This window comes from Falco peregrinus, chromosome 6 (assembly GCF_023634155.1).
Source record: "Falco peregrinus isolate bFalPer1 chromosome 6, bFalPer1.pri, whole genome shotgun sequence".
Lineage (NCBI taxonomy): Eukaryota > Metazoa > Chordata > Aves > Falconiformes > Falconidae > Falco > Falco peregrinus.
The window spans coordinates 46,303,890-46,327,342 of record NC_073726.1 but is presented as its reverse complement, the minus strand read 5'-3'; the positions used below and the strand labels follow the sequence as shown (position 1 = coordinate 46,327,342).

Below are 23,453 nucleotides of genomic sequence, written 5' to 3'. Positions count from 1 at the left end.
TTTCAGTAGAGAAAAGGCAGAGTAGCAGGACAAGAGCTGCGACAAAACTTCAGATTCTTTCATAGAGTGTGGAGTTTATGATGTATTGGTATTTTTCTAAGCAAATAGATTTTTAGCCCTGAATGTTTTTTGTAAATATATCCCTATTTTTGTAGCTGAACATGTCTTTGCACTGATAATGGCATGGATGTATTTTAGAACATGTGTTTTTTTCCAGTTACAGAAGTAATGTTAGTCTAGAGAAGTTTTAGGATGTCAGTTTTCTGAAACTTTAAAAATTATAGCATGCAGTGCTGTCTTAAAGAAAAATAACTCTAAGTAACTGGATTTGAATATTTTCCCTTCCTCTTTTCTCCCTTGATGCTGTGTGGGGAGTCTCTCGTAACACTACAGAAGTTATATTTGGTTTGCTTGATTTCTTTTCTGTTCAATTTCATTTGTACATCAGCCACAATAAAATGTGAACACCTGGCCTGAACTAGTAATGCCACATGTTGTTGCTATAGGCAACACCTCCTCTTTTGACCACGTGGATTCTTTCTTTGCTTTTTCTCATAATGTCTTGAAAGTATTGATTAGTGGACAAAGCACCACTTTGCCACTTGCCTCTTCATTATTGTAAGGAGAAGAAAAATGTTTTAATGCAACAAATTCATTAGTGAATAGGGGTATTAAATTCAGTTTCCTTTGTGGTGGGCTCTTTGCTGCCTGACAAACAGCATTCACACAAAGGAAAATGCTTTCTGGGGAAGAACCTTTATTGAAGGCTGGTCTCTAGGGACTTCCAAATAGCAATTGCTCTGTGCCACCAGCTATCTAGGACCAATGCTGCAGGAGGCTGAAAGCTGAAAAAGAGATTTAAGGTCTTTAGAACTAGCCAAGAGATGGAAAGCTCCATGAAACATAATACATTTGCTGGACTTCTTGGCTCAGCCTCTGCTTGTTCACCTGCTAAGGGACAAATCCCATCACTGGCCTCAGGATGACCAAAGAGAGAGGGGTTTTTTTGGCATGTGTTTCCTAGGAGTGGACATTTACTGGGAAGTGTCAGATAGGATGTTGGCATGTTTGGAGTTGTGGAGAGTACCTGTCTCCTGTGGATGGGGTTGTTCTAGAAGAGTTCTCTTATATGAAAGTACTTTGTCAATTTTCTAAACATGATTTTGTATAACAGGAAACTCATTGTTACAGTAGCGATGCATTCCAGAGAGTCAGAAATGAGGACTGAGAGAACATTAGCCTTAAATGTACTTATCGTATGGCCAGTGCCTGCTGGAATGAACTGTAGGGGTAAATCCCTGAAAGTACCCCCTTGGGAGTGCTAGTGTCCAGTGACAGCTTTGTGGCATCATTCTGCCATTGCTCTCTTCAGAAACCTGTCATACCATGTGTGTTTGGCTACCAGGTGATTTTGCAAGGGACACAACACATGAAAGACCCATTAATTAACTTTTAAAGAGAAGGATAAAGGGTTTTAGTTTCCTTGATATAATCTTGAGGATGAATATATATTTTTAAACTACTTTTTTTTTTTTTCTTTTAAACTGGGGGGAAGTGAGGGAATTTTACTCTTGGTAATTTCAGGGTCAGCAGCTGTCACCTTTCTCCTAGAGAGCACTGTTTGCTGCCCAGTGCCCCTCTCTTCTGGAGCAGGAGGTACAACTTGTGTCTCTGTGTATTCACTCTTGATCAGGCAGTGTAAATATGTAGAGAAGGACAGATAGCATATACCATGTGGCAGAAATGAACTTGCTTCCATGAGTGATGCTGCCAGCCATCCCCTCTGGCTGGAATTTGCCTCAATACCACTGCCAGAACAACTTATTCCCACTGGAAATGTTTAGCAATGCAAAACATGTTATTATCACCCTTGCTGTGTTGGTAGGATGTTGAAAAAGAACAGCCTGGGTTCATTTAATTTTAAATTCCTCTGCTGGGGATGTAGTGGTTCAAGGTCCCCTTTCTGTCAGTGGCAAGAGATCAGCTTTTTCAGATGCAGTGTAGCCCACCCAGGATGCGGTTCATCATCTACAGGTACCATTTTCTTCCTTTTGTGCCCAAAAGGTGCATGAGTCTACGAGGTTTAAAGTGAAGGGCCTCAGTTTCATACCTGAAGTTTTGTGCCATAAGCCCAAATCAAAATGATGCAGTTTGTTAGTGTGGTTGGCAGATCCAGGAACCAAACTTCGATGTCCCCAAATCCCTGTGATGCTGCAATATATAGCCTGTTCTGCTTCAGTACTCTGTGTAATGCCCAGTTCCCCTAAAAAGTATAAACAATGGAAATACTTAAAAGTCAAGTATATGCCTTGAAATGACATCTTGGTTCCTTGGGTGGGAAAGACAAGGAGGCTGAGTGTTCAGAAAAATGTACATGTGCAGGAAAACTGTTATAATCAGCAACAAGGTACTATCACCTCACTATTTGAGCTAACTTCTCCCCTGCACCCAGCCAGAGTATTAATGAGCTTTTCAAGTATCTGCTGATGGACAAGTGGGATTTGCAACATTTTAATACAGCCTATGTTTGGAGAGTTTCGCAAAGAAAGAATTGTTAATGAGTAATCCTTGTCCATTAGGGCACTGAGCCAACGAGCCCAAGCTTTGATTCATTGTGTTATCACTACAGGCTTCTGTTAAACCTAAAAAAATCCAAACCAAAACAAAAATGTTCCTGTGTGAGAATCATTAGGATACTGAACTGAGTGCAGAACTCTTACATCCTTCCGTCTTCGGTCTTCCAGAAAAGAAGAGTAAGTAATAATTCCTTAAACTGATAGCTCTTGCTGTTGTGTAGTATAAAAGTGCTTTTCTCACCCAAATTATTTAATGGATATTAATGGATTTTTGACCAGAAAAAAAGGTTTTTAAAGCTAATATTTTATTGAAGAATAATATAAGGAGAAGTAATTTCATCTACAAAACTGGTGCGACAGCAGGCATTTCCCTTGGGAAAATGTTAAGATCATGACAAATAATGACAGTATTGGAACTTGTCTGTAGAAAGTTGGCTTCTATGTCTGTGTGTCACTGGGAAAGAAAGTAAAACTGCCATACTGAGTCCTTCCTGCAATAAGACTATCTAGTTAATTATGTGCCATCAGCTTTAAAATTGTACTGCTTTGTTAATTTTTTAATCCCTTTTAGGGACAAGAAATGTTTTAAATGTGATGAATGGGAGAAGAGAGGAAAATCCAGAAAGGGTATAGTTAGATTTGTTTTATGTAATTTCTTTGTTTGACAGCTTTGTGTACAGATTCCAGGTGCATCTTCCGAAGTCCAGGACTTTAGCACTCATTTCACATAACTAGCACAAGCAAAAGGTGCTTTCACATTTCAAGCTATTACCCTTTGAATCCATTGCCAGTTTTTAAGAAAATGTCCATTTATTCTGAGTGTTTCTGCTAGCCGTTTATCTTCAGAAAACTATCATTGTGGTGGGGCACATTTGGCTTTTGTTATTTTTAATTGCTATTGATTGTGTTACAGAGAACCTAGAGATCCAAAACTAGATCGGGATCCCACTAGGCTAGATTAGAGTCCAGGAAAAGGTTAAGAAAGGAGGGTTTGCAGTTTTATCAGGCAAGATGTAGAAAAAGATGCTGGAGAAAGGAAGACACTGAAAAATGATGTTCAGCAGGTCATCTCAGGGATAGTCAGAAACTTGCCTCACTGTTTTGAAGTTACTTGCCTACCTACAGAAATGCCATTGAGACTTGTGGTAGAGTTTTCAGTTCTGCCTGTGACTGAAAGATACTTAATTTTGTTTCAGAATTAATCTGTAAGAAAACCCTGGCTTTTTTTCTGTGTTCTGTGTCCTGTATCTCTTTGCTGCTCTGATTTCAAACACCATATTAAAAATACCTAAATAGTAAATTTCAAATGAACAGAATAGCACCAGTTCTGCTTCTGGTTCTCAGACATGCTCATATTGTTGCTTGTATTTTGCAACAGTTGCTGTGTAGCTGCCTGTGAGTGCCATGCATGCCAAAATGATTTGGCAGCAAAAGGTTAGAACAAGGAGCACAAATCTTCCTAATGCTTTCATGTCTCTTTGATACACTTTAAAACAAACAAGCAAGCAAATAAAAAAAGCCTCTCAAATAAGTGAGGCACTGCATTAAATATTCTATAAAAAGGCTATGAGGCCAGATCAAAATCCTGTGAACTAGACTGGAGTCTTCCGATTGATGTTAAGAGTGTTTGGATTAGGCCATAGATTAATGATTACTGAAATATCTCTTTGAGCAATTGGTGACCAGATGTGTAAAGACAATATTACGGGACAGGAGAAGGGAAATGCACCTCACTAATTTCTGCAAATTTTTGCCTGTGCTTTGATATATCTTCCTTGACTAAGTAATTGAAATAGATTCAATCAATCTTCTTCTGAAGGTGAAATGCAATTAGACCATCATGGTGGTTTCCCGATGATCAAATGTATTTTTACTTTACTTGAAAGTATGAGGCTATGATGCTTTTGCCTTTTAGTGAGCTCAGTCAATTTTAGCTTTAATTATTTCATTAAGGGGCTTGGCTTTGCTTATGCAGAAGCCAGGGGAAACTTTACTGTTGACCATAGTAGGGTCGCAGCGAGTCCACTGATAAGAGTCAACAATAAATCTGAAACCTATACCTACATGCATATGCATATACATATATATTTGTACACTCCCATGAACATATATCCCATAAGAAAGCTGGATAAGCATGCACGCACATATATATGGTGAAAGCGCAAGCCACATATATAGTAATACACATCTCCATTTTCTCAGTTAAACACAGAATACATAAACGTGCATTGATGGACTGTTCTGAAGTGTGCTAAAGGATACATATAAGAAAATGTCATGTAATTCATAGCTCTTAATATGCAACTGATGAAAATCTCCAGCAATTTGGCATATATTTTACTTTATACATACTAATCTCTTTTTCTTTGCTCTATGTTTTTGGCCTATGAAAATAATCTCAGAAAGTGATGGAGCAAAAAAAAAGCTTTGTAATTTATCCTATACTGCTTAATTTCTCTTGAGGGGCTTTTATTTTGGAAAGCAATATCGATTTCCTGTGCGCTTATTGTCTTTATTCCAGCTTTTACCTATCTGATGCATTTTTTGTTACACCTCAGGATGGAGTATCAGTCAAGTTGGCTAAAGTAGTCTAGATTATCTTGATAGCAGTAGCTAAGAGATACACTTCATGTAAGGAAGCAAGCATGAGGTAGAAATACCTATGAGTGTTTTGTTATACCAAAAATGCCTGTGCTTATCAACAAGCTTTCCACTATCATGTGAAATCTGAATTAAGAGAGTGTTTACCAATCCTAGTTCATGTGCATGAATTTATTCTGGAAGCTGAGATGACATAGCTTTATTACCAGCCAAAAAAACCACTTCAGACCCTCTGTCTTTGGAAGGAATACTTCTGCTAAGAGGTTCTGTGCACAGGTGCAGCAAGTGGCACCCTTTGTCATCTGGCCATGTTGCTAGCAATTTGGGTGCCTCTGTATGGCTGCTGGGTGCAACTGTCCCACTGGCCAGAGCAATGCTTCTGCTCCATGGGAGATGGGGGGAGGTGCTGTGGAACTGTCTCTTTGAAAGTGAAGTCCACTGTGATGGCTTGCAACACTGACTTATGGTGACCTATACTGTTTCCCAGAACTGAACAACGTGTGGAATAAGCGGTGCTTAAATGTTCTATATTGTGTACCTGGGTAGGTCTGAAGGCTGGAAATCAGCAGCTGCTGCTTTTATATACTGGTGAAATTAATTGTATAAATCTAATATAGGATAGATAGATCACAGTAGACTGGATTCAGGGGCAAACCAGAGCAAAATGTCAATCAGTATTTAATGAGGACTTCGGTGTTCAGGCAAATTTAAATTAGCAAAGCTACATGTAATGGAAAATATATTTCCAGCCTTTTTAATGGTGATCATGTCTTGTGCTGTGCAGAAATCCCCAGAATACAGGATTAATTTCTTCCATGACATCCAGTAAATGGTCTGTATCAGCTAAGCCTATTAAAGAAAATGAAATATTAGAAAAGGTGGGACCTGTAAAAGCTTCATGAACATTTGACTTGAACTGAATCCATCCACATCAAAACTAATGTGGCAGGAGAGGTAGAGTTACAAAACCTGTAGTGTCCTAGCTGACTGGGAGGTTATGACAGGTGTATCCTCGGGGTTCTTACTATAAACAAGGCAGTATTAATAGCACCAGTTGGTTGGGGGTTTTTTTGTGAATAATAGATTCTAATAAGTCTGTCTTGAGGTGAGGTTATCTAATGACACGTTAAAAAATGGAATAGCCTCAAAAAAACCAAGAAAAGAGTTTATAGACATTTCAAAAAGACTACAACAACACAGACACTATATTAGCTTGTTTGCTTTCTCATTTTTTTGCAGCACAGACTAGACAGATGCAGGGTATATAGCTTACAAGCTAAGAAGCTATGTGTTGAAAGTCTGACCGTATACTGGCAGTCTAACAAAATACTTAACAATGGATGTCATTTTGGGACTGTCTTTAAAGTGCCTTGATATAACAACAACATTCCCTAAGAAGATGAGTTCTAGGCTCTGTATGAACGTACAGAAATTCACAATCCCAATGCTGATGTTAGCTGTTGCAGCATTAGCTCCTCTTGTAGGGTCTGAGGAGGAAACATGAGAAGTGGTAGTAGCAGTAGTAGTGATGGAACATGATCTTGAATTCTGGCTGCAGGGAGAACTAATCCTTCAAGGAACCACAGGGGCTGCATACCTGTGGACTGTATGAAAGCTACTGAAGGGATTGGGTGTAAGGAGAGGGTGGAGATGGCCTCACCTCAGTTCTTCAGCAAGAAAATGCAGAGAAACGTTCAGGAGCCCTCTGAAGACACCTGATTTTGATGTTTCGCTTACTAGCCGTTATAGGGTCCTGACTGTGCTGCTGTCTTCTCCCATCACAGAACCCTTGTAATGGGCTGTAAGAGGAATCCTCTCTTAAGGGTCTGTCGTGGGCAGTCCACGAGAAAAGTGGTGGTCAGGAACCATAAGACCTGTGCAGCCCTGGGCAGCCCCACCTCCTGAGTCCAGCAGACACCTTCCGCAGCAAATGCCGTGGTGAGGCAGCAAAATGGTTGGAAGCAGATGTGGGCCTGCTGGGGTGGCTGGGCTGGTTGCCAAGCCCCATCCCAAGATATGAGGAGTTTTTTGCTGTAGCTAAACTATGTTCCTGTGCTTGATTTGAGTCTGTGTGTTTATGTCTTGTTTGCCACAAGAACAAATCTGCTCTGTGATACAAGTAGCTTTTGACATTTCTGAGTGAACTGTTTAAATTATCTGTGGGCAGACATTTCAAATGCATCTGTCTAATTAGAGGGCCTTTGTTTATGCTAAGAAAGAACTTAATGAATCCTTACGGATAAATCTGAATATAATTACACAGTGTGCTTGCCACCTTCACAAGCTACTTCCCAGCCTGCTCAGCACTGTGGCCTCCTGCTGCATTCACGTTTTTGTCAGATGACTTCACTTCTGCTTGAGAAACATGCTGAGCCCTTACTGGGAAGCAGCTTGGGCTGTAACTCTCAAACACTTTCAGTGAGTGGAAATGCAGCCCCAGGGATGGGCCCATGGGAATAAAACTGAATAAAACATTGAGACTATAAAACAAAGCAAAAAAGATTTCTGTCAACTCTATGCAGAATCCTCCTGGTGTCTGCATAAATGCTTGAGACAGCTCCTTGTTGGATCTGTATGTTCTCCCACTGCTGATGGTCCTGCCTCAAATGCTGTCGAGTTGCCCTATCCCACACACATGACCCAGACCTGGGCAAGGGACACTCTTGCATGCCTTGCTCCTGGATGCAGTACTGCTCTAGCTATAGCCTCCACTCAAGTAGGAGGCAATGACAGGTCTCTTACCTCTTATTTAATAGCCTAGCAGTTAGAGTGGGAAGAAGACCTGGGTACAGTGCCACTGTCAAGCTCAGCAGGTGAAAGCTGCTCCAGCTGACCTGCTAGGAAAACCTGCTAGTGAGCAGGCACAAGCATCTCCCAGCCTCCCCAAGCAAAAGTTATACAGCTGCTTGAGACCAGAAAGGGAGTGCGTGAGTGAGCCTGGTGATTAGACCAAAGCTTTTCTTTCTGTTTTTGTCACCATTTATCTTGTTCAGACAGTAATTACTGAAGGCAAGATAAGGAGCCAGTTGCTGGAAATTAAACTCAAGTTTCCCAGCTTGGTTCTTCTGACCTAACCATAAACTTATACTTTTTCAGCAAGCGAGAGCAATGAAATGATGAAAGGGTAATGAAAAAATAATGCAAACTGGTATTCCCTGGAAGGGGGACTGGGCAGCATGCCCTCAGCAGGTCAGGACAGTGCTTCAGTCTGTGAATATTTGAATAAGGTTGAGTATAAACTGCATAAACTGCCATTAGCTTTAAATGAACAGCAGAAGGACAGCAAATAAAATACACCACAGCAAGGAAAAACCAAACAGACTAAATGCAGCATTTTATTTAAAGGCTGAATTAGGTATTGTAACTTCAAGCCAATGTTTGTTATGGTAAATATTGAAACAACCTCCTGGATCCTGCCTTATAATAGATACACAAGAGTTATTTATCTTGTTTTGAATACTCCTTTTGCTTTGTATCTTCCAGGGTCTCCTTTCAACCTATTTCTTAATTAGCATATTCATACTGAACTGAAGAATAAATGGGATCTGAAATGAATTTAATAGGACATCACCAGCTACCCACTGGGGATGGATTTGCTCTTGCTGAGGGTCCTCATTTGTTTGGTAAGTCATGAAATTAGGTTACAATAACAAGCTATCCTTTACTTGGAAACCTAGGAGAAATCTCAAGTGAAGTCCATGTGGTTGACATGTGCTAACCTTCTTGAATCTTCAGCACTTACAGAAGGAGTAACAAATAAAGGGTCGGTGGTGTTAACATAATCCTGCACACTGTTGCTTTCATTACTGCTCATAGCAGAGCTTGTAGGCTGTTTTTTATAACGCTATTCTAATACCTGAAACCATGCAGCAAAGACAGACCTTTGTATGTAGGCTGGAGGTTATCTTCATGTGAGTCATTTAAATCAAGCAGAGCAGACATATTTTCAGTTAATTTGTAATAAAATTATACTGCAATGTATTTGAATTGCCACATTATACAAATTTAAGAAAGTAATTTCACCTAAATGAAAACCATTGTCTTATTGAGACCATTAAAAACATATGCTATTAACTTCAATCCACAAGGAAATTTATAGTGCAGGCTGGAAAATTCTCCTTGCTCTAGTTCCGCTGAATTTCTCAAGGCTAAGCACGGGTTTCTTAATGAATTAAGAATTCTTGGTCAATATTTTATAAGCATGGGGAAACTGTCTTCTGTTATATGTACTACTGAGAAAGAAAAAAGCCCACAGAATAATACAATTTTTTAGTCGTCTGGCAGCAGAGGGGGACCTTTGCTGAGTAACGTGATACATTCAGGGCCTCACACACAATACAGACCCCCTCAGAAAGCTGCAACGCTTCAGAAGTTTCCAGTCCAAATAAGACCAGAATTCTCTCTTTCTTAGTACTGGAAAAATTGAAAACATTTCAGTTTCATCTATCTGAAACACGAATAATGGCTTGGGCATGGAGGCACTCTGACACATGGAGTCACTCGTGTTGCAGAGCTTTTAGAAGTCGAGAGCATCTCCAAATCAGACCGCTTCCAGTGTCCTGACTCCATACAGCTAAACTAAAGCACTATCAGTAATGATAAGCAAACCCCACTGCATTACTGCGTGTTACTTGTTTTAATTTTTTCCCCAAAATGTGTTGGGTTTTGATAAGAAAAATGTTTTTGCAGGTGTTAAAAAAAAGTATCTGTGAATAGCTAAAACACTTCCTTGCTACCTGTTAATCTAATGCCAAGCTATACAAAGAGGAGAATGGTGTTCAAGTCTAGAGTGCCAAATTTTATATCCAGTCATCCCTTTAAAAGTCCTGCATAACTGAACTACTTCAGGTATTTGTCAAGAAGATTTTTCTCCAGTGTCTTTTTCACTAATTATTTCATTATTTTTAAAGAGTAATGATTGTAGCTTCAAAACACAAGGAAGCACGTTAATGTAAAATACTTTCTCTCCACACTGAAATCTTACTCAGAAATTGTGAGGTCTTCAGAAGAGGGATTGTGTCTCCCGTTATAGGTATTCAGAGCTTAGCACAATGGAGATTTAATTCAAACTGATGTTTCTGTAACAGAAAGAAATAATATATTAAGGGTCTGAATCAGGGCTCCCATTAGGAAGGAGACTTGGCACTCTTGCTATGTTTCAGTTAAGCTGACTTCGGTTTTGTATGGCCGCTTGGTCCTGTTCTGTGGGATGTTACTCAAGTCTCACAAGTGAATTCTTTACAAATTTGGTATCTTGCTTTTATAGCTGAAAAAAACCCAAACATCAGAAATAATATGCAACTAACTCCACAGAGAAAGTTATTCATTGTGCAAATATGACTCCATCTCTTCAAAATTCTTGTAGGAAATGGTTTTGCCTATCAATTTTATTTTTGTAAACTAATTGCATTTTTCTTGATGTTCAGTTTTGGCAGGTAGGCTTATGAACTCAAGGAAACAGCTAGAAAGCTTTTTTTTTAAATGACCCTTAGAATATATTTCTCGCAGGACTTCTCATACAGCTCTGATGTATTACAAGTGAGAAACAGCTGGCTTACAAACATCAGCCTTTATAAAAAACAGTCTCCTTTTTGAAAGATGCATACTTACATTCTGTAAAAAACCTTGGAAATATATTATCTTTTCATTATGCTTCACTCAGTCTATGGGGAGAGTGTTCTTGGACCTTCAGTGCATCTCCAAATATTAGCACCAGGTCCAGGTGTCTCAAAAGAGATGTTGTCAATTGTGAGTTGCTTGTGCTGTGAGCCTCATCACCATGGTAATTTCAGGGCACTTCTACATACTCACCCTCAAGATTTCTAGTTGCAGCAGGTTTCAGAAGAGCTTAAAGAAAAAAAAATGTTTTCTGCCTTTCAGTAGTTGGAAATTGCATGTTGCTATTTTAACAGTATGTGTCTAAGGCAAAGTATCTCTTTATGTCTTTGGCGTTAGTGTGTTTTAACTGTAGTTTTCCACTTCTGTAGTTATGAGTCTCTGGAAAAAGGGGTTCAAAATGAAAGTGACGAAGGATCTTTAACCCAGCAGAAGTGAGGGTCCTTTTCTTCTACCTTGTCTTCCTGGAAATCTGCTTCTATTTTTCTGTGTTGCTACTCAGGTGATTTAGAAACATCCTAGACCTCTTTACAGAAAATATCTTTTTTGAAGAAGTGGCCAAACCCATATGCATTATACAATACATCCTCTATAGCATCTGCATGCAAGATCAACCTTTTCTTCCTTGCAGTTCTGGTATTCCCAGTGAAGAAAAACTCTTGATGACAAGAAATCCCAGAGGTGCATGGGTCTCCTTTAAGACCTGTTCTCTTAAAATACTCCTCTTCCTCAGTCAAGCCCTGCTTGTTGGGTTGTTGGGTTTTGTTGTTGTTTCTGGTTTGTTTTTATGCAAGCCTCACTGAACTGAACAGGGCCAGCTATGTGAAGGCTAGTCCAGTTTCATACCCTGAACTAACAGAAAGTGACGCACCTAGCAATCTGCATTTTTGAACCTCTGTAATTTAGGACAGAAATCCTGGTCTCCTTTGAACCCTCTGGGAGCTTTGTAGCACGCTTCAGAACAATTAATTTATTCTGTGGACACTTCTACCGTGACAGATATAGACTGATCTGAGCTCCTCCGCTTTGCTCCAAATTGGACACAAGCTGTGACCTAGAAGGTGCTGAGGTGCATTAGCAGAGCACTGTGCTGGTGCTGACAAGCCTTGCCTGAAGGCTTGGCAATTCAGTTGGGACAGCAAGAATGTTGCAAAAGGCATTTGATAACATCTTTCAATTGCCCTTGAAAGTTTTTCATATTAAAGCCAACGTGCTAAATACCAATATCTCCATTATCTTACTTCTTCCATTGGTTATCACCTGCCCTTTTTTACAAGGGACTGAACTAATTTTCAGACACCAAAAATGTCTCCTTCATATTTTAAATGTGGAAGGTAAGCTAATGTATTTGTATGGCATCTAAAATATATACAGCATTTGACTCAAACTGTCATTTATGTGATAAGTAGCAGGCCTTTAAAGTAATAGTCCCATTCTATTTTCTGTGGAAGAACCTTAGCTAGGAGTTATATTAAGTGTAAAACTTCAGCTATCAGAGATGGAATTATTTCTAAGAACCCTGAAAGATAGATCAGTATTATTATATGTTTAATTTGAATAAAGGCCTGTTTTAAGTATTTTTTGATGGCCTGACAATGGTTTCTTTTAATGTGACATCAAAATATCATAAGAAATGCCATTATCCATTGTAAATGTCCCTAGATGAGCAAGAAGTGTGTGGGGTGAATGAGTACTCTTAAAAGCTGTATTGAAATGGATGAGGAAGAAATCAACAAAAAATGATGCTTAATAAAGGGTAAAGTAATGTATCTAAACTTGTCTTAAATATTTGACAATGTAAGAACAATAAAATACCACTGAAAATTAGAACAGTGCCTAAGATGAGCTTAAACAGCTTCCTCCTCTTAGATAAATTTATATTTGTTCTTGTTATGCTTTCTTTAAAAAAAAAAAAAAAAAAGTAGTAGGATCAAGTGTCCAAACTGATTAAACAGCTTCAAGATCATAAGATATGTTAAATAACTATTTGTCTATCACCACCTGGAAGATGATGTAACATCTGGCTTCATCCCTGCAGGGAAGATAATTAGGCCCATAACAGATCCCCAAACCAAAAGGTAACAAACCAACACAAATTAAAACAGAAAATCATGTGTGTATGTATAATAATTATGAAAAGAGCCAAACCAAACAGAGTGACAATCTGGGAAAAACATGTAATGAGAAGGCCAGGTTGGATGGAGCTTTGAGCAATCTGGTCTAGTGGAAGGTGTCCCTGCCCGTGGCAGGGGGGTTGGAACTAAAAGGTCTTTAAGGTCCAACCCAAACTATTCTATGATTGAGAAGGAATGCAGATGAACAGGGCTCTGAGGATGAAGGTTGTACCACAGAGCAAGGCAAAACCAAAATGCATTTGTGACATGCTTTCTTTTGTGCATGTGTGAGTCATTTGTGGATCTTGGCCCAGAAAGGAGACTTTTTTTGTGAAATAAGGGGAACCTTGCAGTCTGGGACTTGATTCTCTGCCTATCCACTTCCACATGTGATCCTCAGACATACTTATGGTCACAAATCTTAAGTTAGGGTTTTAGTGGCTCATCCACAGTGCTAAATGAAAGAGGCTGAAGACTGAAAGAGGCACGGTACTCTTGACTGCCAGTCTTGACACTACTTGACTCTGCTCTGATCTTGTTCTGGGGGTCTGGATTGCTTTAGCAGGTGCCTTTAAGACATAGGCTTACTCCAGGGACTGTTTCCAAAAAGGCAGCATGGACAAGACTGCTGTAGGTTTGGGTCCTTTTAACCCTGCACTGGTCCCTAACACTGTATCAGCGGGGTTTGTATCTTCATGCCTTAACTGTCATCAAACCGAGGTATGCCACACAATCTTCTGACTTCATGCTGTCCCAGTAGTGCTGCGTTGGCATCCAGCACAGGCCTTCACAACGTTACAGATACTTTGAACTGAAATGCCATATACTAATAATATCTGAGAGCCACAGGGAGGCTACGTGGGCCCAGAAGAGTATGTTCAGCAACAGACTATGTAGTTCAGATGCATCCTGCCCACTCTAGAGTTAGTTACCCCTAAGCTGTGTAGATGAGAATCGATCCCTGACGTTTGGCCTTGGGGCAAGGACATATCTCTGGCACTCTTCTATCTTGTCATACAGACGTGTTTGGTATGGCCTGAGCACTTTGACCTCCTTTTGAGAATAGAACATTTCTGTGCTTAAAAAACATCTGTAAATCCAGTCAGCTAAAACGTGTTTCTTGTGATATTGAAGCACTTATTCTATTGCACAGAATCACCTGATGTTACTAAATAGTTATTTACAAAAAAAAATGTTGCAAATAAACCACAATAGGTACAAAATTACAATAGCTAGGCTACTTGGCAGCATCCCCTTGAACGGTAACTAAATTTTATCCAGGTAAATCCATACTGGGAATGGACATTGCTATTGTTTCAGAAATTTACAAACAAGTTTCTCTGTAATGAAGTTAATAAGTAAACTATATAACCCCTGGCCTGTATCATTCCTCTGCTAATCTTGAAGAAAGTTCTCATAGTACAGAAGTCAACGGGATACGAACAAAGCAGAATTAGGAAGTTTTATTTATATAAGGGAGGGGAAAAGAAAAAGACAGGGAAAGGAGAACTAAAGGTACCTTAAAGAGAGTATTTTTCTTCAAGAAATGGTCAGACTGAAGACAGCCTAAGGTAGGATATTGTTGTGTTCTCGCTTGGATGTGTTTGCCGTCTTCTTTTTGCATTCTGGCCTGAAACTGTAGAGTGCTAGGAGGTTGTTTAAACCAAGTGATCTTTGAAGATCTGCAAAGAATTTGTTTGGAATTAAAAGAGGATTTCATTAATGGTTATGCTATGGCTTCCAAATTATTTAATCCCGAATCTTGTTCTTATTTCTTCAAGTTCTTTCATGAATATCCTATGGAGAGCCACAGGTTCATATTTTAAACCTGCTCAGATTTTTTTCTCTTCAATTACCTTTAGCTTAGTGCAACAATAAATTTTACATTAAAATCTGATCTGATTGTAATTTCTGTAATATTCTGAATAAAACCAACTTCCATCTGCATATAAACTCGGTATAATTCTGCAAACTGAAACCACTTTCTTCAGTTCCAACAAGGAAAATTCCCTTTCATTTCTATGAGTGGTTAAGCCTACATAAAATATTTTTTCAAGTTTTATGTAAAATATTCTGTGTAAAATTTGAAGGAACAAAAGCAAAACTCCCTGGTGAGTTTGTTACAAATGTTATTGTGGAAAAACATATGTAAATGATGACCATATCCATGTGAAGGTTTCATTTTGATATTAGTAAGCTTTCCAGATTTCTGTAACATGTTTTTCATTGAAAAACTTTTATTTGCAAGACATAATCTAGAAGGTGTACAGCTATAAGTGACATCATATTTGTGTATGCTTAAGTAGTCTTTCTTTAAAAATGTAGAAGGTATGTCTCTGGAACGAAAACCAGATAAACATTTCAAAATAATTAAGGCCACACAAACATAAAATATTGCTGTATTCCAGTGAGGTTGTTTCTGATTTCACTTTCACTGCATATGCCACTGCAAATCCTGGGATTTCAGTGGGCTGGCTCGTGCTTTACAATGGCATGAGACCAGCCCAGCTCTGACTTCTACTAATATATATCTGGATAAAAGCATATGTACATTCCGGTTGGAAAGATAAGATTAGTTTTCTTTTATGATAAGAAAGTATTTACTGTTTGGTCTGAACTTGCGTGTACTTTGCAAAGCATAGTTCCAAAAATCAGTGTGGTTTTCAAACATCATACAGGACACAGTAGTGCAACATACACCTCTGAAAACAGACCCCTTCAGCTTTTGTTGGAAGCCTCAGGCACACAGAGAGCTTGGAAACAAAGGTCAGACCATGTTTTTTCGATCAGGTCATAGAAATACTTTGTCCCAATAATTTCAAGGCATCTAGTTTCTATTTCAACTTCATAATTTGTTTCATTTTTTTAAGAAAATATTTCAGAGTAAAAGGGCATTTCAACTAAAAAAATGAAACAGTTTCATTTTGAGATCACCTCTTTGGAACACCTGTACAGTTTTAAACAATTATTTTTAGATCATTAATGCTTTGAAGCAGAGCATTTCTGGCAATGTTTAAGTCTAGACTCATTGACAATTTTGTAGAAAAAATTGAATTTGACAACTGGTTTTGATCTGATCTGAGTAGAGAATGGTGTCTCACTGAGTCAGCCCAAGCTGGCTGATTTCTAAGGATGAAATACAGATACACACAAAGCCCCTCAAACAGGTCTACTTAAAAAAACCCACCAAACACCAAAAAAGAGAAAAATGCTCTTTAAGGTAAAGTGGGCAAACCTACACAGTTACAACCTAATTATCCTTAAAAATCAGTCTGGTCTCCATAACTAGTATCCAAGCACTTCCAGGAGTTTTATCTGTAAATCTGTTTTATGTAAAACAAGACCATGTTCTCTCAGTCTGTCTTGACCCTGCCTGTTCTTAATTTTTCCTTCTGCTGCTGTGAGCATGGACTCAATTCAGTGGAATTAGTTAACTGTGTGCCTGACACAGAAGGAAAAAGAAGGCAATATAGGTTGGTTGTTTTTTTCCCCCCATATTTAACTTCATACATTAAGACTCCCATTTTTTGGTTTCCTCCAGAAGCAGAGTAGAATTAAGGGTTGTGAAGGTGTTTCTAATCATCTGTAACCCAAATGGATCTACAGTAGTTTAAATAGACACCCAATATTATCTTAAGATGTGTTGCAGTTCTTTAGCAGCCCTGAGTTTTTTAACAAGCTCTGTGATTATTTTTTTACTGTGGAAGAAGTGTTGCCTTCTCGCTCTTTCAGAGACCCAAGTGGTTCAGGAGGCTGGTATAGAGCTTTTGTGGAATTTCCTTGGATGGCATGAAGTTAAAAATCTGGAGTTTCTTTCTTTTCATTTTGGGATCGTGCCATTTTCCCTTAGCAAACTTAATCAACTCAGTGATTACTAACTATCAAATGACAGCTTTAGGTCTCCATAGTGAACAGATTCCTTTCCAAAGAGAGACTGAATGATTTGTAAAATGATTGTGTATCTCACAATTAACACCAGTTTTTGTACCTGAATTACCTTGCCCAGTCTTAATGACCAGCAGTCTCAACAAACCATAGATATAATTAAAAAAAGGGTACTCGATCGTTAAACCTGCAGCAAACAATAAAGGTCAGCATCAAATAATTGCTGTCTTCACCCTTTGCGTGCATTGTCACTGCTGCAGCTGACAGGTATCGGTGACAGTTTGCATTCCATGTATGAAGCTGTAAATTCACTTCCAGGCTCTTCCACAGAGTCCCCAGATGCCTCTCTTTTGTCTCAGGTCTCTGTATGTCTATGCTGTTTATTTAAAGGGCATAAATAGGTTTGGGGAGTGCCTTCTGCTACTCTGCTTATGCTAGTGTAGTAGTCAGGTCCCTGGCCTCCTCTGGAGCAACTAAATGCAACCATAATTAAATTTAGTGTTAATAATAAGTGGCACCATCATTCTCATTTGGTTTTGTGTCATGTTTTTACAGACATAGGTCTTGCTGCTTATTCTTGAACTGGGACCTCAACATTTGCTATTGGCAAAGACGGGCTGTGGACAGTACAGCAACCACACACACTCGAAACACTTGTATGTCTTTTGCGACACGGTAAAGTAGGAAGGGCAGAAGGCTGTAAAGTAAGAGTGTGAGACCTTGAAAGTGAAAAAGTAGGTGAAATTAAGAGATTAGCTTCTGGCACCAACTGAAGTGAGACAAAGGAGAAGGAAGGATCCGCTGCTATAGATTTTAATTATCTTTGTCAGTACAGATGTTCTCTTCTCTTAACTGTTAGCATTTCTTCATTGTTTCTGATTTTTCTGAAGTGTGGAAGACTTGCCAGGGAACCAATATGATGTTAGCAAAAAAGTTTTTAGAGTGCTTCTGAAGTACTGTTAAATAATGGTCACCAACAAACATTAACCTGTGATTTCCATCTAAGTACTGTTTTTGACCCCAACAGGAGTCAGCATCATCCTGGAAATACACGCTGTTTTTCTCAGGTTCTCTTATTGAAACTAATAAAGGAATTGTGTCAGTGTTTTCATGATGTGGCTCTCTCCAACAACAAATAGGAAGTAGTTTGTAAATAATTTTTAAATTACGCTTTTCAGCTGTTTGACATGGGCTTGATTTTAATTACACCAGGGACTGCTAGATGTTGTAGTACAGAAAAAAAAATGAGACTTGTTTGCATTTTAAAACCTGCTATTTAATGGGAAAAGTTAAAGTACTGGGTTGATACCAACAGGAAAGGTTGCCATTCCTTGCAGCGCTGCCAGGTTCGTTGTTGGCTCAATGGTGAACAGTGCTGGCTTACAGAGGTGCTTCATATGAGAACCGCACAACTGCACAGAGTGGCACACACTTATAAGGGCTGGGAACCAGGCTGCAGATGCTGGCTGGGTGGCCACTGGAGGCTGGATGGTGAGAAGGACCTGTTTGACCAGTTATATTAGGGCTATCTTCCGTATTCTTTCATGGTAACCTCATTTTCACCTTTCAGGCTCTTCCTGAAGCCTCACTTCTTGTCATCTTTCCCCGGTGCAGTTTTTCTCTATCATGATGTATTCATTCAGAATCAAATAGAAATTAGTGTGATGATTGAGTCTTGATCTAACTTTCTCCAACGCCATAGGAATTCTGGGGTTTGTTTGGATTTTTTTTATTCTGCTGTGAGACCTATTTTGGGTTGCTAGCTTCTCTGCAGTGTGGATTGTTCTTCCTTGTAAACTGAACATTTATATGATTAGCTCCATGGTATTTTTCAAGATTTTTTTAATGTAAAGTGCTAGTGCTAGACATTACCACCAATATTAAAGGAGTGGCTGAAAATTGGTTATGTTACTTTTAAAATATCTTGTAATGTCTTTGTGTAACACCAGGACTGCAGCAAATCTGAGCTCAGATAATGCAATCTTTATAATTATGCCTTGTTTTTAAGATAGATGTCTGGAGGTGGAAACCTCTCTGATAACTGAAGTTTCATGGTAGTAATAGAAATTGTTTCTTGTGTTATCATTTTCCAGGTGTCCTTTCAGAGCCAATGAATTCTCCAGTGCAAGAGGCAGATGTGTCACCTTACGCACAGTACAACAGTGTGCCATTTCCCCAAGTTCAGCCTCAGATTTCATCACCACCTTACTACTCCAACGTAGGCTTCTACCCTCCACAGCATGAGGAATGGTATTCCCCCGGGATGTACGAGCTCAGAAGAATACCCTCAGAGACCTTTTTCACAAGGGAGATGGAGATAACAGACATCCCTGCAGCCAAAAAGCCTAGACTCAGTCACTCCACGGGAAGAGTGAAAGGAGAAGAGCTCTGTGTGGTCTGTGGTGACAAAGCCTCTGGGTACCACTACAATGCGCTTACTTGCGAAGGATGCAAAGGTAGGATGAAATCAATTACAGAATACAATTCACCTAATAAGCACAGCAGTTCCTGAATATTTTTTTTCCTATTAATTGTATCTGAGCCATTAAGCATTTTAGAGATTTACATTTGGTTCTAGCGTACACGGTTCTGTATTTTTCCCCAAGACAGATTGGCAGCATCTTTCACTGTTGTCCTGTTATTTATAGAGCACAGTCAGTCAACCTATGGCTCTTGAGCCACCATTAGCTCTTGGTAAGCTGAACAGCTTCCATGTGGGGGCCTGGCAGCCTGCCTCTGCTTGGAGGCTGTTTGTGCCAGTCTCTGCCTGTGGAAGTTGTGTGGTTTAACCCCAGCTGGCAACTAAGCACCATGCTCACTCCCCCTGGTGGGATTGGGGAAAGAATCAGAAGAGTTTAATAAAAGTGAGAAAATTCATGGGCTGAGATAAAGACAGCTTAGTAAGTAAAGCAACAGCTGTGCATGCAAGCAAAGCAAACCAAGGAATTCATTCACCACTTCCCATGGGCAGGGAGGTGTCCAGCCACCTCCAGGACAGCAGGGCTCCATCATGCATAATGGTTACTTGGAAAGACAAATGCCAATACTGTGAACATCCTCCCCTTCCTTCTTCCCCCAGCTCTATATGCTGAGCGTGGCATCATAGAGTATGGAATACCCCTTTGGTCAGTTGGGGTCGGCAGTCCTGGCTGTGCCCCCTCCCAGCTTCTTGTGCCCCCCAGCTGCTGGCTGGTGGGGTGGGGTGAGAGGCAGAACAGGCCTGGGCTCTGTGTAAGCCCTGCTCAGCAGCAACTAAAACACCCCTGTGTGTCAGCACTGTTTCCAGCACAAATCCAAAACAGTCCCATAGTAGCTGCTGTGAAGGAAGTTAACACTATCCCAGCCAAAACCAGCACTGGAAGGAACCAGACCCACGGAGCCCCTGGGGGTCAGGCTGCCCTAGAGATCAGCTGCAAGCCAGCCCAGGTGCCTCCTGCAGCGCGCACTGCGAGTGAAAGCTGCCAGCTCCGTCTGCAGGCTGCTCCCAGGGAATCTCTTTTTCTCAGCTCCCAAAGGTCACGGTAGGTGTGTTGTGTTCAGGTTTGTGAAATGAAAGAATTTATAATTCTAGACTTCTAGGAATAGCCTCTATCCCTAGGGAGGGAGCCTCTTAAGGAAACAGATGGTACCTGGCTTCTTAAAAGAACAGTATTCACAAGTTGGTGTCACGATAAATGGGATACAGAAAATCATTGCCGTTATTGGAAATGTGCTTGCCAGATATTTTAGCAGAGAAGGTTATGCTGATGGAATAACTGTTATACCTAAAGAAGGTTACCCTATGACAGAACTGAGGTACATTACAGAAAGAAAAATAATGGCCCAGTTTTTCATTCTATTCTGTGAATAAATATTTCATTATCATTTCTGTTCTGTGGATAAAGGCTAAAGCACAGACATTACTGAAGCACTAAAATACCTTAATGTGGAACTCAGTCACTGAAAGTAGCCTTTGAACTAATCTGGGGCTTTTGCTTTATCTATTACAAATTCATCTCTGAGGGCACAGAAGACCACACTGGTCAACCACTCTAAAGACAAATAGAGTCAAGGGTCATATAGTCCTTCTCAATAATTCCAAGAAATATGAGGTTTGTTTCTTTCTGCCGTCTGTATGAATAGTCTCAAAGTCAAAAAACATGAATTAACTCGTATGAATATTGTCATTATAAACCAGATTAAATTCAAATTTAGTGTGAAGATTCCAAGTAATGACACAGTTACTCTGTTAAGAAGCTATTACTACTCTTTCTTAACTTCATTATTAAATTTCTTAGCAATTTTTCAAAGACTTCCAATTATGAACTATGGAATTTGTCAAGAATGTTTCTGGGAGAGAGGTTAAAACCACCAGGTAAATACTCAGGTTGAAACCCATGGTGAAAGGAAATACATGTTCATCTCTCTGTTGATCCAGTTTGAATCACTCTAACCATTATTTTACTGCTTTATTGGGACAATTTATTTTATGTTTTTGCTCTGTTTCATGACTGCAACATCAATTACGAAGAATAGTACCCTTGATCAAACATCATAAAAATTGAATTATTTAAAGGTAACGCATTCTGTTTCCACAATAAACTTCAGAGGTGATTAAAATACCAGCTGATTCAGTTAAAAGATGTGCTGAGGATAGTAATTCTGTTTCACAATGTGAAGGGGATACTATGTTTTCTAGACCTCTGATCGTTTATGTGTATCTGTGGTATTTTTCACTTGAGTATACATTACCCTTAAAGCATAGTGACCAAAACTGAGCTCAGAACTTCAGTTGTGCTCTTAGTGCAGTAGAATTACTTTATGTCTCACAACTAAGTATGAGATTAGCTCTTCTTTTTTTGGCAACAAGACTGTTAATCCATGCTCAATGTGTGTCCAAAATAATATGCAGATCCCTTTCTGCAGGACTAGTGCTCACCTTGCAGCACCCCAGCTCCATTGATGCCGTGGACATTCTTATCCAAAGGGGGAGGATTTGCACATATTTTTATGAGATTCAGTCCCCTGGGATGAATATGTTAATTTTTTTTTTTCATTTCTTTCTTGGGTAATGCATTCAGTGACACCCTCTATTCTTTTTGGTTTTCTTTCTTGGGCAGAAGGAAAAATATTAAGATCTTACTTATTATTCCTCCTGAGAATATTAATCTAAACATATGGGCAGGAGTATACACTTCTCTGTATATTTTTTTTAATACTTTAACATTCATTAACAAATAAGTATGAAATAATTCATTAATATTTTACATATTATGCAAAAGCAGATTAAACAAAGCATTTTCTCTCATACAACATTTGCCTGTGGTATTATTAAAAATAATAATAATAATAAAAGCTTCCTTGAGGTTTCTCTCACCTCAAACTTATCACTTTAGAAAGTGCTGCCTTGATTAACAATAATAACATCACAATTGCCATTCATAAAGAATGAGGCAGTTCAGGAATTGTTACAGTATAGGGAGCAGTATACTGTGCTTTAAAACCCGATGCTGTAAAGGGCATTTCTGAGACAACCTCTGCAGACAGACATAGAAGATTTTTTGGCTTGTATCTGTATCTGTATAGCGATACTGGGCTTTAAGGGCCATTTTCAAAAGTCGCAGCACAAATGTGACATAGTATTGCACTTGTTCAATAAAGCCAAAGAATAAATTCTGCTGGGGGAAAAGTTAGTTGTGAATTCCCTCTGCACAGGCTAGTAGCATTAATTTTTTTCCAGCCTTCAAACCACTCCTGTAATTGATGTATCTCATGCCAGACTGAGAGTACTTCTTGCAAAGAAGGAAAGATGGGTCCCGCTTTAACCTTCTCCTCACACTGACACCCACCACGTGGGTGTGGGGGGAGGGAAGTTGGAGCACATCTTGATAGTCTGACAGAGCAGAGCAGGTGCTTTGTTAGCAATTGTGTATTTCAAAAACTTTTAAACTGAAAAACTCAAAGCAGTTGGCCATCAGGATGGCAGGTAGAGATATTTACAGAGCCTTCATCTACACTTTTAACAGCTGTCCTCCTTCAACTTTCATAATTTCTATAAGAAAAATCAGCATCAGTAATATCTGAGCAGCTCTAGCCATAATTAATCATATTCATGACTAGCTTAGAGAACAAAGCAAATTCAACATTCTCAGCTTTTTGTAATTTGGCAAGATCTGATAGAAGTTAGACTGTGCCAAAAAAACTTTAGCTTTTGGGGCTACCCCTTCATTAGTTTAATAGATGACATTGCTGATTTACCTCTGAATTTTTGTAAAACTTCTGGTATAGAAGGTTACATATAAAATATTTCAGGCAGTTTAAGTTCATTTTGAATTATTAGTGAATAATATATATAGAAATTCCATTCATACTGAAAAGCTAATTTCAAAATTAATCATGAAGTCTGTTGAAGAAGACAATGATTCAAGAGACACTTCATGATAAAACTGAAGCAAGAATAGGATTAAAACTACTTTTCCAAAAAAATTATTTCACTTTTCATTTCATATCATTTCACTCATTCAAACACTTTGTTATTAACAGAAAATATTTGACTGCTTGAATTTTGTTGGTTCCTAGCTTTTTCATCCATATTTTTGCATTTTTCTTTCATATTTTTACATACTTTAGAAGAATTATTTACTAAAGCTCTTTTTCTTTGTTTCTCCATGAAAAAGCGAAT

The 23,453-nt window shown here is 39.0% G+C and overlaps 1 protein-coding gene across 3 annotated transcripts in view; it reads left to right on the top strand.

The window, feature by feature from the left end:
* The first annotated feature begins 2,584 nt into the window (after positions 1 to 2,584).
* The window catches only part of NR1H4 (nuclear receptor subfamily 1 group H member 4), a 40,899-nt gene continuing 20,030 nt past the window's right edge, over positions 2,585 to 23,453 (top strand). Inside the window, exons 1-3 of one of the 3 annotated variants that reach the window (XM_027794198.2) lie at positions 2,585 to 2,753; positions 8,661 to 8,800; positions 18,886 to 19,248. In XM_027794198.2, coding sequence (XP_027649999.2) covers positions 8,716 to 8,800; positions 18,886 to 19,248 — 448 coding nt within the window. In that variant the 5' untranslated portion in view covers positions 2,585 to 2,753; positions 8,661 to 8,715. Of the gene's footprint in view, positions 2,754 to 8,660; positions 8,801 to 14,387; positions 14,479 to 18,885; positions 19,249 to 23,453 lie in introns of those variants that run through there. The other 2 variants (XM_005242676.3, XM_055808570.1) reach the window with 2 other exon arrangements.